This window comes from Vipera berus (genome assembly GCF_964194415.1).
Source record: "Vipera berus genome assembly, chromosome: W".
Taxonomy (NCBI): domain Eukaryota; kingdom Metazoa; phylum Chordata; class Lepidosauria; order Squamata; family Viperidae; genus Vipera; species Vipera berus.
In genome coordinates, this window is record NC_138210.1 from 49,912,613 (window position 1) to 49,929,693 (window position 17,081).

Consider the following 17,081-nt stretch of genomic DNA (forward strand, 5'->3'; position numbering starts at 1 on the left):
GTGCATAAAACATTCTTCAGCCCATCTACCCCTTCGTGAAGTTTCAGATGGTTCATTGACTCCCCACATTTGTTAATATGAAATTAATTTAATAATTATTGCTTTAATGAACAGCCCACATTCTTCCGTACTGCCAGTTCTACAGAGATATTCGCCACCAGTTGACTATACCTCTTTTATTTAAATTTCTGGGGAACTTTGATGATTTTTATCTGCGCTGTCGGTGAAAATAATCAACGCAAATTTATTTCTCTAAAAGTAGCCAAATTTTGCTACGTGATGTATAAGCTTTGCCCACAGATGGTTGCTAATAGGTGTTTTGTTTTGTTTTGTTTTGTTAGTAGGGGATAGTTTTGTGTTGTTCATTTTATTGATTGTATTTTTATTGCTCCGTGACTAAAATAAAATTGTGTCTGTCTACTGTAATTAATAGTACTAATGATAGTAGTTAATAATAACTACTTTCCCAATAATAATGGTATTGGCTCCTTGGGATCAATATTGTCCAGTCTGGGGAATCCTGCCCTATAACCATGAGAAGAAACAGCATATATATTTCAAAATAGATTAAAAAATGGTCGCCCAGAACCACTTGATAGTGGTACGGGCAGCCAATAAATTTAATAAATAAAATAAATGACATTGGTTAAATTGAATTGTACTGTGGGCTTAAGACCCTGACAAGTTCAACAAGCCCCCCGCCATTTTAGACTACATCGTTCAGTAGCCCCAGTTCCCTCATTGAATGCTTTCCCTTCGTCATCTCTTCTTCTGCGTTAAAAGATCAAAGACCAAGAATCAGAGGCCCAGTACTGCAAACTGGTCCGACAGCTCCTGGATGACCACAAGGACATTGTCACACTGCTGGCAGAGGGCTTGCGGGAATGTCGCAAACACATCCAGGTAACTGGGAGGATGCTTGTCCAAGTTGGTGAAGCTGTTGGGCAACAGCCAAAGAAGTCAGTGGTTGAAGGCCTTATTTTGAGAGGGATGGAGATAAGGCTGTCAAAGTTTCAGGGGATTGCGAAGCCAAGAGGTAGCTTCTCCATTATCAGTGAAAAGACCCTTCTTCTCAGAAGGATGCTTGGAAGAAATCCCCCAAATCTTCCCCCTCATTTTTATTTTATTTATTTATTTTAATCCCATTTATATCCCACCCTTCTCCGAAGACTCAGGGCGGCTTACAATCTAAAGCACAAATCAATGTGCTTAGCAATAGCCTTCATTCTATGTATATGCCTGCTTATTAGGGCTTTCCCCCCCCCCCAAAGCGGCATTATTACAAAATCAGCTTATTGCCCCCAACAATCTGGGTCCTCATTTTACCTACCTCGGAAGGATGGAAGGCTGAGTCAACCTTGAGCCTGGTGGGACTCGAACCTGCACTAATTGCAGGCAGCTGGTGTTACTTAAGGAGGCATTAGCCCACTGCTCCACCAAGGCTCATGAAAACAGGGATGTGTTTACTTCAAGTGGGAAATAGTTGAATTGGTGGGATTCATGGAAGTCTATCCAACAAACTGGATTTTTTTCTCAGTAAAACTTCACAAGAGATTTCCATAAGAATTGGGCTTGAAATCCCTTTCATATGTAGATGATGCCTGAGAGGAGTTTAGAAGAGTTAGAGCAGGGGGTCTTCAAACGTGGCCCTTTTAAGACTTGTGGACTTCAACTCCCAGAATTCCTCAGCCAGGGTGCCTGGCTGAGGAATTCTGGGAGTTGAAGTCCACCCTTCGTCAAGCTGCCAAGGTTGAGAAGCGCTGGTTAGAGAGTAAGTTCATGAGGAGAGACTATTTATCCAAGCCTGCTCCAGGCTATGAAACCTTTCTGATTTCACTCCTGTCGCTATAATCATCTGAACCACGGAGTTAATTTTGGGGAAATGGATAATATAATGAAGGCAGCTCATTCTTGGATCTCTCTTGCGGGGAAAACATTTCAGTCCCATCTGGGCCTGTTTAAAAGCAGATGCCCCTCAAGGGGAAGAACATTTGAGGAAGGTTGAGTTGGGGGGAAAGGTTTTTCAGTTGCTTTGAATCTCAGAAGCTCTCCTGTTTCTTTCCAGGACGAGAAGGTGATCCGTTCCTTTCTGGACAAGACCCTTACATCCCGCTTAGGCATCCGGATGCTGGCTACTCACCATCTTGCCTTGCATGAGGACAAAGTACAGTCTTTCTTGAATTGAACTTGAGATTTTATGATCAGGAAAATTAGATCTGAGTTGCAGGAGTCAGAACCTCTCTGTTAGTAAGCTAAGCTTGATTTTGATTCACATTTTTGAGCGGTCTGAAGCTGTTCCCCCATCCAAGCCAGCATTATGGCTCATCCCTATAATAGCTTTTTTTCAAAAGGTTTTTCTTGGCCTTGGACTGGCTGCAAACATGATGTTTTCCTGTTCAGCCAGACTTTCTCCAAGGTTTAAAAAAAAATACAAACCTTGTGACTATCCCCAAAGTGCTTTTTTTTTCAGAAGGACAATGGACTTTGTTTTTCCTTGAAGAAGTTTCGCTTCTCATCCAAGAACCTTCTTCAGTTCTGCCAGGTCACAGGAGGTTGGCAGCACCTAGCCAATCGTGGTTGATATTGGCAGCTAAGCCAGGTTGGATGGGAGGCCACTAGGAAATCTTAAGAGTTGTAGGCCAAAACAAGAAGACAAAAACTGCTGGAAGAAGTAGTAGCAACTCACCTTTGCATTGTTACCAAGATTACCCAGATCAAGTCTGATTGACTGAAAGTTGCTTCCTTTTTTAAAATTCACATTGCCACTCAATCTTCTCACAGTAAACGTGTCCTCAAACAATGTTCTACAAAGTTTCTCGTTTCTGATCATCCCTACTAACTTTCCCTAAATCTGTGCCATTTGCCTTAATCCTTCCCATGCTGTGGTGACCAGGCTGTCACAAATTAAATTAGAAATATTATTTTCCTGATTTCTTTGGACACCTCCAAAAGCATTGATAACAATGAAAGGAATTGGCCATTTTCAGCAGTTTGCGGACCTTTTCAGCAGTGAAGAATTCAGAAGAGAGGTAGATTTTGACAAGTACAGAAAACAAAGTTGATTCTGAGGGCAGTTTGAGTATAGGGAGGGGGAAAAAAGTGAAATTCCAAGTTCATAGGAAAGTATGAAAAATCAGAATAGAAGAGAAAAGAGCAAAATAAGTAAGGAAAAAAAGATGTATTGTTTCCCACTGTTCCAAGCAATTCTTACAACTTTTTCCATTATGTCCACTTTCCATTCTTTCTGTAGGAAAATTAATCTGTCTTGTAATGTTTTCTTCTAAGGACTTTTCTCCTCCTGCAGTTCTGTTATTTATTATTTATTTCAATTAGACTAGAATAGAATAGAGCTGGAAGGGACCTTGGAGGTCTTCTAGTCCAGCCTGCTGCTCAAGCAGGAGGACCTATAGCATTTCAGATAAGTGACTGTCTAGTGATTAGTCTCTTCTTTAAAAACTCCAGTGGCGGAGCACCCACGATTTCTGGAGGTAAGTAGTTCCACTGATTAATTGTCCTCACTTTTAGGAAGTTTCTCCTTAATTCCAGGTTGCTTCTCTCTTTGATCAGTTTCCAACCATCGTTTCTTGTCCTGCCCTCTGGAGCTTTGGAGAATAGTTTGAGGCCCTCTTCTTTGTGGCAGCCCCTCAAATACTGGAATACTGTTACCATGTCACCCCTGTTTCTTCTTTTCTTTAGGCTAGCCCACAGGTCTGCAACCCGCAGCTCCGGAGCCGCATGTGGCTCTTTCAGCCGTCTCCTGCGGCTCCCAGTCCTCTGCCATGTGCAGTCCAAAAAAAATAGAAAATGGGACTAAAAAAGTTCAACCAATCAATTCAAATATGCAGGGTAGGTGCATATCTCGCCTTGGCTCCACTCTTCAGTCAAACCCTGTTCTGCACATGTGCGCATGTACGCGCATGCGCACACATTTTTTGCGGCTCCCAGTTTTTCCTTTTGTGAGGGAACCGGTTCCGAGTGGCTCTTTCACTGTTTCAGGTTGCTGACCCCTGGGCTAGCCAAACCCAAGTCCTGTAGCCGTTCTTCATACGTTGACCAAAATTGTTTACAGTAATCCAGGTGTTGTCTTATTAGGGTTTCATAAAACAGTACTAATACTTCATGTCATCTTGATTCTATGCCTCTGTTTATACAACCCAGGATTGTATTAGTGTTTTTGGCTGCTGCTGCACACTGCTGGCTCATATTTAAGTGATCGTCCACTAGGACTCCAAGGTCCCTCTCACAGTTACTGTTTTTTGAGCCAGGTCTCGCCTAATCTGTACTTGTACTTTTGATTTTTCCTGCCTAAATATAAAACTTTGCTTTTTCTCCACATTAAAACTCGTTTTGTTGGATAGGGCCCATTGTTCAAGTTTGTCAAGATCTTTTTGGATCCTGAGTTTGTCTTCTGGGATGTTGGCTATTCCTGCCAGTTTAGTTTTATTTGTTTTACCTCTTTTCTTCTTTTCTATTCCCCCCCCCCAAGATCTATTCTTCACAGTACATAATGACTTCTTTCATCCCTGACTAATTCTCTCAGACTTCATGAACAATCAGATCAATTATGCCTTTAGATATATATATTCATTTCTCTGTCTTGTGTACCTGTGAATAGAACAATGCTTATTTGTATTCTGTATTCTTTGTCGTTCTGATTCATTAATGCAGCTTCAAATGTCCCAGTCACTGTTTTTTGTATGCTTTCACTCTTTTTCTCCTCCACTGATTCATATCATGTAACAGAATAATTTTGCCTCAAGTTCTTTACTCCTTAAGAATATTACACAATTTCCCCACAATTCAAGTTCAGCTGTTCCATTATCATCAACCTTTGGAGCCTAATTTGCTTGTCTCACTAACCTAAATGTTTGTTTCCATGCCAGCCACAACAACCTAGATCACATCAGCTGTTATGTACTGGGATAAAGTTTAGCCTTTTCGTTCCTAATTATACTTGTATCTTCATGCTCTTTCAGGTGTATTTCTCAACTTTACAAAATCAAGTCACCTTCATACAGCTCTATTACTTTCTTCCCTTTTTAGTTTCACAGACCCACAGCTAGCTTCCTCTCTCCTTCTGTAAGGGGACTGGAAACCTCTTATTAACACATGAAACGGGAAAAAAAATGCAGTTATGAATTAGGGTTCTGATAATTTTAGAGATACTTTTGTAATCGTATTTATAGTTGCCGCAAAGGAATCCAGAAGCAGCTTCTTTCTGTTGATTCTTACTGCACTTTTGTTGTTCTTTTTTTTCTTTCTAGTTTCTGTTTTATGTTGGCTTTTACGCTGTCTTTAAAACATTTAATAAAACATTTTCATGTTAAAAAAACAACAACAACAAAGCACTATGGGCGGCATACCAAGAGAGCATCTTAACAATGCCGTGTTCCAAGGCACCCAAATTCAGGCAGGATTCCTCGTCAGAACAGACAGATCAAACGTTCCTTCCTCCGGCAATAAAGAGAGGTTTGAGATTCCGGAGTGACCAAGGAAGCAGAAATTGTCTGGCAGGAGAAATTAGCAACCATCCTCAGCCCATAGAACTTGCCTGCCCAGCCCAAATTTTTTTTTAGTATTAGCTTTTAGATTTTGGCCTTGGGGTTGAGGGAAGACAGCTTTTAGGTTAAATATTTCATTGGGATGAATGGCGTCCATCCGATGCTGAAGCATCATTTTTATTATTGTTATTGCCTTTTCTTGCAGCCAGATTTTGTCGGAATCATCTGCACCCGTTTGTCGCCAAAGAAAATAATTGAAAAATGGGTAGATTTCGCCAGGTAATTTACTTATTGCTGTTGATCTGGTTTCACACTGGTTATACAGGTATAACTTAACGACCACAATTGAGCTTAAAATTTATGTTGCTAAGTGAGTCATTTGATAAGAGAGTTTTGTCCCATTTTACGACCTTTCTTGCCACAGTTGTTAAGTGAGTCCCTGCAGTTGTTAAATTAATAATACAATTGTTAGGTGAATCCACTTGTCAGAAGGTCACAAAAGAGGATTACATGACCCCAGGACACGGCGAGTGTCATAAATGTGAGTCAGTTGCCAAGCGTCTTAATTCTGATCGCATGACCATGGGGATGCTAAAAGAGTCATAAGTGTGAAAAAAAGTCGTAAGTCACTTTTTTTCAGGGCTGTTGTAGCTTTGAACAGTCATTAAGAGAACAGTTGTAACTTGAGGACTAACCTGTAGTATAATATGCTACAGTCAATAGCTCCACCTAGTGGCCATATTAGATAGTTCTTTTTTGTTTTGTTTTTTTAGGCTTTGTAGATTACAAGTAGTTCTCAACTTACAACCATTCATTTAGCGACCATTCTAAGTGACAATGGCACTGAAAAAAGTGACTTACAACCAGTCCTCACACTTATAACTGTGGCAGCATCCTCATTGTCACATTATCAAAATTTGGGAGCTTGGCAAAGGGCATATATTTACGATGGTTGGAGCGATGATGAGATTGCCATTTGCGATCTTCCTGGTTGGCTTTTGACAATTCTGAAGTCACTGGGGGAAGCCAGATTTGCTCAACAACCTCACGACTCACTTAACAACGGCAGCGATTCATCCATGCCAAAAAGATCATAAAAACTGACTCTAACAATCATCTTATTAGCAACAGAAATTGTAGCCCAATCATGGCCGTAAGTCGAGGACTGCCTGTAACCGTTAGCTTCCTCCACCCTGCAATTCTTCTGCTAATTGCAGATCGATCGGAATCATGCCATAGCATCAAGCGTTATATTAAAAGGCATTTAAACTAAATAGAAGCACAAAATAACCCAATAAAAGATGTTGAGTTGAATTTAAAGAATAATTTAAAATTCAAACCTTTGGATGGTGTAATAACTGGAGACCGATTAAAAGATGGATCCGATTTGCTTATGACTATAACCTCTTCGGTATATGGGTGAGGATTGCATTTGTGCCTGATGATTGACAGAATGCTGCTCCTGTTCCATTAATCAAAGAGAAAAGGATCAGGAGTGAACACCAAAACTACGGGATTGGTTTAGTCAGCATGCCTGCAAAGGTGGAAACTAATCAGTCTTTTTCTAGCACAGGTTGTCCCCAGAAACATCACTTAATAAGAAATGTGGGCCTCCATTTATCCCGCTTCCCATTTTTCCACAGGCGCCTGTGTGAACACAAGTATGGGAATGCGCCTCAGGTGCGGATCAATGGGCACGTGGCAGCTCGCTTCCCTTTCATTCCGATGCCTCTGGATTACATCCTTCCAGAGTTGCTCAAGAACGCAATGCGGTGAGTGCCGGAGCACTGTTAGTGGGAGGGGGATTTGGACCTAATTTAGGGGATTGGGACCTAATTTGGTGGATTTACTTGCATGAGAAGACAGGAATGTCAAGAATGTAAACAGGCATCTGTCATGGATGGATATCACGAGGGAGATTAATAATAATAATAATAATAATAATAATAATAATAATAATAATAATAATAGTGCCACCAATAGTAATAGGCGCCTTGGGTGCAATCCCAAAACAACTGGAGCACCACTTGAACACCATTGGCATTGACAAATTCGCCATTAGTCAATTGCAAAAGGCGGCCTTACTGGGAACTGCTTCCATCCTGCGACGATATCTGTAATACCATCAAACATCCACATCTGCCTATCCCAGGTCCTTGGTAAGGACTCGATAGGTAGACAAAAATGCCAAATCCAGTCTGAACAGTCTGGCTGACTGTGCGATGATTGATAATAATAATAATAACAACAGCTTCCTGCAATAACTCCAGCAAAGCTACAAAAAACTACGCTACTTGGAACATCTTACATTTTAAGGAGATACCTGGTTGATACCTAGGATGCTGGCAGCAACCCGTGTCAACCATTAGTGCCAGTCAGTTTGAGTGTTCAGTTGACTGAGTTTCATGTTTTATGAATAAAAGTTTTATAATAATAATAATAATAAAGTTGAGAGGGATCTTGGTGGTCATCTAGTCCAACCCCTGCTCAGGCAAGAAACCCGTAACCATTTCAGACAAATGGCTGTCCACTCTCTTCTTAAAAAACTCCCAGTGTTGGAGCAGTCACAGCTTATGACAATTGGGACTGGAGTTTCTATCATTAAAGACATTAAGTGAATCACATCCAAATTTAGAACCTTTATTGCCACAGTCCTTAAGTGAATATAGAATAGAATAGAATAGAACAGAACAGAACAGAACAGAACAGAACAGAACAGAATAGAATAGAATAGAATAACAGAGTTGGAAGGGACCTTGGAGGTCATCTAGTCCAACCCCCTGCTCAGGCAGGATACCCTATACCAGGGCTTTTCAACCAGTGGTACGGGTACCACCTGTGGTACATTGGTACCTGGCAGGTGGTACGCGACCATCCTAAAAAAGTAGCAGTGGGGGAGGGGAATGAGCTGAATCAGTGGCAGCAACGCACAAGCCTGAGCAAGAGACAGCTGCAGGGCTGTCAGGGCTCAGCGGAAGCGCCAGGATCAGCTCCAGGCTCCAGATGCTTGGCAACTGATTCATATTTATGACGGTTGCAGTGTCCCAGGGTCATGTGAAGTGACCAAAACCTGCTGCAACCACCCAGCAGACAGGGGGGAATAAAAACCAAACACACCCCACCCCCACTGCCAATCCTCAACAGAAATGCTCACAACAATGAAAACCTCGGACAGGAGGAAGAGCGCCACCAAGCAGGCAGGCAGGTGTCTTGCTCGGCTGTGGCTTAGGGGGCACTTTATTCAGTGCCACTGTAACTTTGAACAGTCACTAAGCGAACCTCATCACTTTTTTCCTTTCCTTTTTTTTTGGGAGGGGGGGCGGGTTTCATCACGTTTTTGACACCTTGCTAGGCGACTGGTGGTACTTGGGATGTTGCCATATCCTAAAAGTGGTACAATGGGTGAAAAGGTTGAAAAGCCCTGCCCTATACCATTTTCAGACAAATGGCTGTCCAGTCTCTTCTTAAAAACTTCCAGCGTTGGAGCATTCAGAGCTTCTGGAGGCAGGTTGTTCCACTGATTAATTGTTCTAACTGATTAGTTTTCATCCGTTGCTTCTTGTCCTGCCTGTCAGACGTTTTGGAGAAGAGCTTGACTCCCTCTTCTTTGGGGCAGCCCCTGAGATATTGGAACACTGCTATCACGTCACCCCTCACCCTTCTCTTCATTAAACTACACATACCCAATGCCTGCAACTGTTCCTTACGTGTTTTAGCCTCCAGCCCCCTGTGGTGGCTCAGTGGGTTAGGACGCTGAGCTTGTCGATCAGAAGGTCGGCAGTTTGGTGGGTTGGATCCCGAGTGCCACATAACAGAGTGAGCGCCTGTTACTCGTCCCAGCTTCTGCCAACCTAGCAGTTCGAAAGCACATAAAAATGCAAGTAGAAAAATAGGGACCACTACGGTGGGAAGGTAACAGCGTTCCGTGCGCCTTTGGCGTCTAGTCATGCCGGCCACATGACCACAGAGACGTCCTCGGACCAGCGCTGGCTCTTCGGCTTTGAAACAGAGATGAGCACCGGCCCCTAGAGTCGGAAACGACTAGCACGCATGTGCGGGGGAACCTTTACCTTTACCTTTTACCCCTGTACGTAAAACATTAAAAAGTGGTTGGTTTTCCCCCCTCAGAAAGTCCGAGCTTCTCGTTTCTGTTGTCTTGATCTATATATTTTCTGGATAGGGACAAAACACCATAGAGAAGATCAAGATCTCTCTACATGGGGCTGCCCTTGAAGACCACTCGGAGGCTCCAACTGGTACAGAATGCAGCCGCGAGAGTTGTGTTGGGAGTCTCCCGATACTCCCATGTTACACCTCTGCTCCGTGAGCTGCATTGGCTCCCAGTTGTCTTCCGGGTGAGGTTCAAGGTGCTGGTATTGACCTACAAAGCCCTACATGGCATGGGTCCGGAATACCTTGGGGAGCACCTGCGGCCGGCATCAACTTCCCTCCGCCCAATACGCTCCCACAGAGAGGGTCTCCTCAGGGTGCCACCGGTCAAAGAATGCCAACTGGTGGCCCCCAGGGGGAGGGCGTTCTCTGTGGGCGTGCCGGATTTATGGAACCGTCTTCCGGTTGAGCTCCGGATGGCGCCCGACCTTCGCTCCTTCCGGCGCGATCTAAAGACGTATCTCTTTGAACAAGCTGGCCTGACCTGATGGGAGGGGGTTGGGTTTTTATTACTGTTAAATGTGTTTTAATCTATTTAAGAGTTCTGGGCACTTGTTTAATCTTTTTTAATTTTTGTATTCTGTCTTTTTAACATGTATTGCCCTGTTCACCGCCCTGAGTCCTTCGGGAGAAGGGCGGTATACAAATAAAATTAATAATAATAATAATAATAATAATAATAATAATAATAAAAGATTGAAAGAGGTGACTTCCCAAGAGAAAAGGGAAGGAAGAAAACCAGTAGTAGGAAAAGGAGGTAGAAGGAAAAAAAGTTGTATGTTAGCAGACTGCTTTGAAATAATCTATCACATTCTGAGCTTAAACTGCAAGCTTTTTTTAAAAAAAGTGAAATCCTTAATTTCACTTTTTTTTTCAAATTCTTGCAATCAGCTGTTTTAATGGAATAATAGCTTCATGGCTTTGATTCTTTCAGAGCTACTATGGAATCTCACCTGGATACCCCATACAACGTGCCAGACATTATCATCACGATTGCCAACAATGACATTGACCTCATCATAAGGTACACAGCCTTTGCTGCACTGTTTGCACATCTATGTACTATTAAAACTCTCCTGTCTGTCTGTGGGAAACTTTAACTGGGCAACACAGTGCACGGTGGGGCTACAGTTTTTGAACCCAGGCACCTGAAATGGGTTATCTTACAGATTGCATCCAAATCTAGGAGCGATGAATCCTGTGGAATTGAAATTTGGCAAATTTTATAAAACATTTTACCCTAAAGCATTTAATAACGTCATAAATCTTTCCCTGCGATCATCTGCCGATGTTTAACTGTGCTTTGTACATCTCTGAATATCTGCCTGAATATTTAAGAACTTTTCCAGTGTAAACAATGCATTAGAAGCTCTGTCACTGTTGTAGACATTGAGGAATCTGGCAAGGAAATATCCCTGAAACGATCATCCCAACAGTTCATGGGCTGTCTAATCTCTACTGAAGGCTTAAGGTGGCTACTGATGCCTGCAGTCTTGATGGGAACTCCCAGAATTCCCAAGCCGGCATGGTGGCTGGGAGTTGCAAGTCCACAGGTCCCAAAGTTGCCAAAGTTAAACATCCCTGCCTTAGAGGACCGAGATAATGATACTTGTGAATATACTGTATTGAGCCCTACTCTTGAGGTTGACTAGATGAATATCTCCATCGTAGGAAGGAGTACGGCAAGCATTTTTGTTTATTAGTAATGTTTTACTTCATCTTTCTGTTTATTCCAATGCTCCGAGGGGCTTCTTAGAACAAAAATTACAGAGCACTTCCCCCCCCCGCCTTTAATTAGATAAATTAAATGGAACAAAGAGAGCAGAAACTACATGAGCCTTTTTAGTGAGGGGATTCCGTAGCCTATAAGCCACCAAAGAAAAGGCCTTATGACGGTGGTTAAGAGACATCTTCAAGAATGTCAAGACAGACTGCAAGCAAGGGATGGGGAACTGCTGTTGAGCCACCAGCTTCAGAGCCACAAGTGGGTAAATACAGCTCCTGTGACAACTGGGGATGAAGGAGTCCCCCCCCAAACTGCAGATCCCACCCCAATTCCCGACTCCAGCTATCTGTTTGCCAGCAGTGCCTCCATTTTGTCTAGATTTCATTTCAGCTTATTTTCTCTCACCCAGCCCACTATTGAGCTGGGCCACTGAAGGTCCAGATGGTTTCCTTGGAATTAGATGGTGGGAAGTAGCAGAGCTGGGTATCGCCAGCATCCTGTTAACATTCCACCCCAAGATCTGAATGACCTCCCACATACCTCTAGAGCAGACATGTCAAACACAAGGCCCGGGGGCTAGATCCGGCCCACGAAGTGGCTTCATGCGGCCCACAAAGCCATCCTGGAAACAGTGAGGGAACGGCCCCCACTGCCTTGGCCCTGGCCCAGAGACCCTCCTTCTGCCAGAGACCCCCAGATCTCTCCCATTCCTGCCCAGGCCCCCATAGGCACCCTTGATGCGAACAATGTAGAGCTGGCCATGCCCACCCAGTAGGCCATACGCACTCTAGCCACGCCCACCCAGTAGGCCACGCCCACCCTGGCCACACCCACCCGGCCCCTTGAGGGCAACCTCAATGCTGATGCGGCCCTCAATGAAATTGAGTTTGACACCCCTGCTCTAGAGGTTAGCTGAGGAGACAGATAGAATCCCTTGGGACTTTATAAATCAATGCCAAAATAATAATAATAATAATTCATCTTCTGAGCATGTCCCAACAGAAGAGACCAGAATTGCTGCAAATTTCTTCCTAGGCTGAACCCTATCAGACAGCAATGGCAATAGCACTTAGTCTTATATACCGCTTCAGAGTGCTTTACAGCCCTCTCTAAGTGGTTTACAGAGTCACCATATTGCCCCCCCCCCAAAAAAAACACAGTTTGGGTCTTCATTTTACCTACCTCAGAAGGATGGAAAGCTGAGTCAACCTTGAGCCGGTGAGGATCGAACTGCTGGCAGTCAGCAGAATTAGCCTGCAATGCTGCCTCCTAACCACTGTGCCACCACGGATGACCCAGAAGATACCATGGTGGGTATCCAAAGCTCCTGAGAAACCCAAGAGGACCGGTGGAGTTGCACTCCCTCCATCTGATCTTTTACCAAGAAGGTCTTCTACCAAGGCAAGCCAGTCTCATAAGTTTGCCGCGTCAAGAATGGCTTCTTCTGCATGTCTCTCTTCCTGTTGGCAGGATTTCGGACCGAGGAGCAGGAATCCCTCACGATCACGTTGACAAGGTCACCGATTACCACTTTACCACGGCTGAAGCGAGCGCTCAGGATCCCCGCCTGAGCAGCGTCTTCGGGAACATGGTGGAAATGGGGAACAGTGCCCAGTCAGGCCCCATGCACGGGTGAGCACACGGCATAGAAGGGAAGGGAGGTATTTGGGATAATCCAGACATGGTAGGCCCCCCAAAAAGGTTGCGAAATCAGATCCGGTCATGTGGTGACCCGCTTGATGACTGTCACGACTGATGACTCAATTACGGTCATAACTCAAGGACTACCTGTATAGTCATCGCTCAGTAGTTTGGTTGCATTGGGGGGGTGGGGGGTGGGAAGAGGGGCTTACCTTTCTTGAAGCAGCGACACCCCACGGAGGCTTCCTCGTCTCCTACTGCAGTGATGGCGAACCTTTTTGAGACCAAGGGCCCAAACTGCAACCCAAAACCCACTTATGTATCATCAGGTGCCGGGTGGGTGTGGCCCATTGGGTGGGTGTGGCCCATTGGGTGGGCATGGCCCATTGGGTGGGCGTGGCTGCAGTGGTAACGGCAGACTGGGTGGGACTCAAAAGTGCAATCCATCAATTCCACCTTCTCCAGAACTTTTTTTTGGAGAAGTTGAAATTGATTGATTGAACCTTTTGTTTGTTTTTTCACACGGCAGCGGAGGCCTAAAGCGAAAAGGTTTTATCAAACCCAGCTGAAGGCCTAGGAGTGGGGCGACGGCGCGCGTGCCCACAGAGAGGGCTCTGCGTGCCCCCCTGTGGCACCCGTGCCATAGGTTCACCACCATGGTCCTACTGTAATAGGTGGGCATGCAAGTCAATCTGATGCACAGTGAGGCTAGTTTGCTGCGAATAAGCCATGTAGGGTGTCTTTGGAGGTTTCTGTCTCCTCCAAAAACTGGCCCTCGAAGAGAGGACTCTACTACTGACGCTTCTTTTTTTTTTAATTGAAAAGTTTTACAGATACATTTTAAACATAAAAAACATAAAAACCCATCCCCCACCCCCACCCAATTCCCCTTCCCTCTCCCTCCCCCCCCCCCGACTTCCCAGAGCATAATACAGGGTATTGACCCTAACAATCTTAAACTATAATATGCAAACTAACTATAATAACACTTTGAGTCCTATCGCACTTTAACTCTCCTTAAAAATAACTAAATAATAACAAATCTTCTAAATCTAATACTCATTCAAATGCTAAATGAAACTTTTTGGTCCCATATTTATTCTGGATATAATCAATCCATCTTCTCCATTCCAAAATATATCTGTGTTGCGAATGGTCTTTCAAATATGCTGAGATTTTCGCCAATTCTGCCAGGTTCGAAACTTTTAAAGTCCATTCTTCTATAGTAGGCAAATCCTCCTTCTTCCAATATTGCGCTACCAAAAGTCTTGCTGCCGTTATTAAATTCAGCATCAATTTAGTTTCTATAGCAGTAGAGTCAATAGTAATACCCAGCAAAAATAATTGTGGAGAAAATTTTATCTTTTTCTTAAATATCTTCTGCATATTCCACCAAATTTTAATCCAAAAAGCTTTAACTTTTTTACAAGTCCACCATATATGTTAATACGTTGCATCATCATGCTACTGACGCTTCTTGTTGCTGCGGAGAGTTTGACACTTTCCATCCCTTTTGATTCCTTCTTCCACAGGTTCGGGTTTGGCTTGCCAACATCCCGGGCTTACGCCGAATATCTAGGTGGCTCCTTGACCCTCCAATCCCTGCAGGGCATTGGCACAGATGTCTACCTCCGTCTCAAACACATCGATGGCAGAGAGGAGAGTTTCCGCATTTAGAAAGACCCCTTCCTTGCTTCCGGAGAAAGCTTTTATATACCCCACACCGAACCCACGTTGGCATGGATTCCACCACCGGTTTTTTTCCCCTCATCTGGATTCCTAAGCATCTGCTGTGCTCCCCTCACGAAGCACTTTGATCCTTCGGGACACCTAGATGTGGTGAGGAAGGAACAGAGGGCTTCCTCTCCCGCGTGGTTGCTCCTTCAGTACACTGCTTCCCGATGCACCCTCTAGTCCCGCGTTGGTGCATCTTCGGTGGTCCTCGGGTGGCCTCTTGAACCCAAGCAACCCAAAGCCCCTCCCTGCCTCCCTCCCCCGTGGAAAGACTCGCTCAAGGCCACCAAGAGCATCCGAGCAAAGCAGTGTTCTTTCTCCATCGTCGTCTTGCACGCCGCCAACCCCACCTGTGGCCTTTTTCCCAACCTCCTCGGCTTGACTTTTGAAGGCTTTGAAGATGCACGGTGAAAAGGAGGTGTCCTCCGTCACGCGTCGTGCCCGGATCCCACCACGATTGGCCACTCAGCATTTCTTCATCTCTGTGGATGGACTCTGATGACAGGATGGAGCATCTGAAGAGTTCTCCCTTGCTGCCATCTAAGATTTGAAGGCGGGTTTCCTTCTTGGGAATTAGAATCTACCTGTCGCTCGGCAAAGAGACTTTTCGTGGTGCACAGCAGTGAAAGAGGAGGGCGTGGGGGGTGGGGAAATACGACATGGCCCCCTTTTGCAATCCAGACGACGGATTCCACAAGGTTCTGCCTCTTCCCGAGGCAACGTATGTTATTGGCACCTTTCCTCTCTGCCCTTGATCTTAGCTGACTATTAAATCCAGAATAAAGAGTTTGTTGTCTGCTGCTCTTCCCTCTTTCCTCTCCATTACAGGGTGGAGATTCGAAATGAAAAACCATGATTTCCCATTACAATGCTTAAATTAAAAAAAAAGTGCACACTCAAACATCCAGCATGTTCATCTTTCCTTGAGGGATACCTGTAGCTACTATCACTGCGTACATATCGGAAATGGAAATCTCTACCGATGTAAAACCATGTTTTGTTGTTCGTGGTGGTGATAAACAAAACTTTCCGGAGGACGCAGCTCACCTGCAGGACTCATACACATGTAGGGTGTGTACTTTTGTAGATCCTGCTATGACATAACCCTATTGCTATAGGTAGTCCTTGACTTAAAACCACAACTGGGACCAGAATTCTGTTGCTAGCCAGGGCGGTTGCTAAGTGAGTAGCACCCAGTTTTGTGACCGTGGCTGTTAAGCAAATCACTGCAGTTGTTAAGTGAAATCATGCGGTCATTAAGCGAATGAGGCTTTGTTTGTCAGAAGCCGGCTGGAGAGGTCGCAAATAGCGATCACATGACCTTGGGATGCTGCAACTGTCTTAAATGGCAAGCCTGTGTGGGCTCGACATGGGGGGGGAAGGGGGACAAGGACAGCGCCTGGGGGCGTCCAGATACAGCGGATGACAAAAACAATGGCAACAAGCCCTTCCCTCCCCCATTACCCCGACTGGCAGAGCATGGTGGCATCAGCTCCACCGCCAGCCCGCCGAACAGCTGTTTGGCACAGGGAGACACCAGGAATCCGGATGCCTCTAGCACCGTGGTGGCGAACCTATAGCACGCGTGCCACAGGTGGCACGCAGAGCCCTCTATGGGCACGCATGCCGTCGCCCCAGTCCTAGGCCTTCAGCTGGAGTTGGAAGCCTGCAGGCCGTCCTGCCTCGCTGCTCATGTCAACTTGCACACCGGATGCTGGTTAGGTGGGGGGGGGTGGGAGGGGGGGGCCAGTTGGGAAACGCATATGTAAGGCGCTGGGAGGTGATTGCTCCCAGCACTAACTTGGTTTGCTGTTTCTGTGACTAAACGCATGCCAGAACGTTTGGCGATTAAAGCCAGCCACCGGTGAACTCCATGGCTTGTTTCTTCTTGGAGCCAGGGTTGTGTGGTAAGGACTCCTGACATTAAATGCATGTTGGTTGCCAAACCCTTGAATTTTGATTACATGACTCTTGACGATTCTGTGACAGTCATAAGGGCGAGGGGCAATCGTAAGTCATTTCTTTCCGTGCCGTTGTAACTTCGAGTGGTGGCTAAATGAGTGATTGACAGTCAAGGACTGCCTGGAGTTAAGCTGGGGATCTCGGGAGTCGAAACCAATTTTATGGCACATATTCAATCGCCCGCAGAAGAAGAGACCCAGCTTGGTGTAACGGTTAAAGGCACCTGGCTAGAAACCAGGAAACACTGATTTCTAGTCCTACTTTAGGCACAAAACCAGCTGGGGGACTTTGAGCCAGTTAGTCTCTCTCAGCCCTGGGAAGAAAGCAGCAGCGGCAAACCACTTCTT

At 44.9% G+C, this 17,081-nt stretch overlaps 1 protein-coding gene across 2 annotated transcripts in view; it reads left to right on the forward strand.

The window, feature by feature from the left end:
* LOC308676772 (branched-chain alpha-ketoacid dehydrogenase kinase-like) overlaps nucleotides 1-15,662 on the forward strand; it is a 46,968-nt gene extending 31,306 nt beyond the window's left edge. For both annotated transcript variants that reach the window (XM_081342792.1, XM_081342793.1), the window contains exons 7-13: nucleotides 784-903; nucleotides 2,066-2,164; nucleotides 5,707-5,780; nucleotides 7,145-7,273; nucleotides 10,606-10,695; nucleotides 12,868-13,029; nucleotides 14,571-15,662. In XM_081342792.1, coding sequence (XP_081198918.1) covers nucleotides 784-903; nucleotides 2,066-2,164; nucleotides 5,707-5,780; nucleotides 7,145-7,273; nucleotides 10,606-10,695; nucleotides 12,868-13,029; nucleotides 14,571-14,715 — 819 coding nt within the window. In that variant the 3' untranslated portion in view covers nucleotides 14,716-15,662. The remainder of the gene's footprint in view (nucleotides 1-783; nucleotides 904-2,065; nucleotides 2,165-5,706; nucleotides 5,781-7,144; nucleotides 7,274-10,605; nucleotides 10,696-12,867; nucleotides 13,030-14,570) is intronic.
* The last annotated feature ends 1,419 nt before the right edge of the window (nucleotides 15,663-17,081 follow it).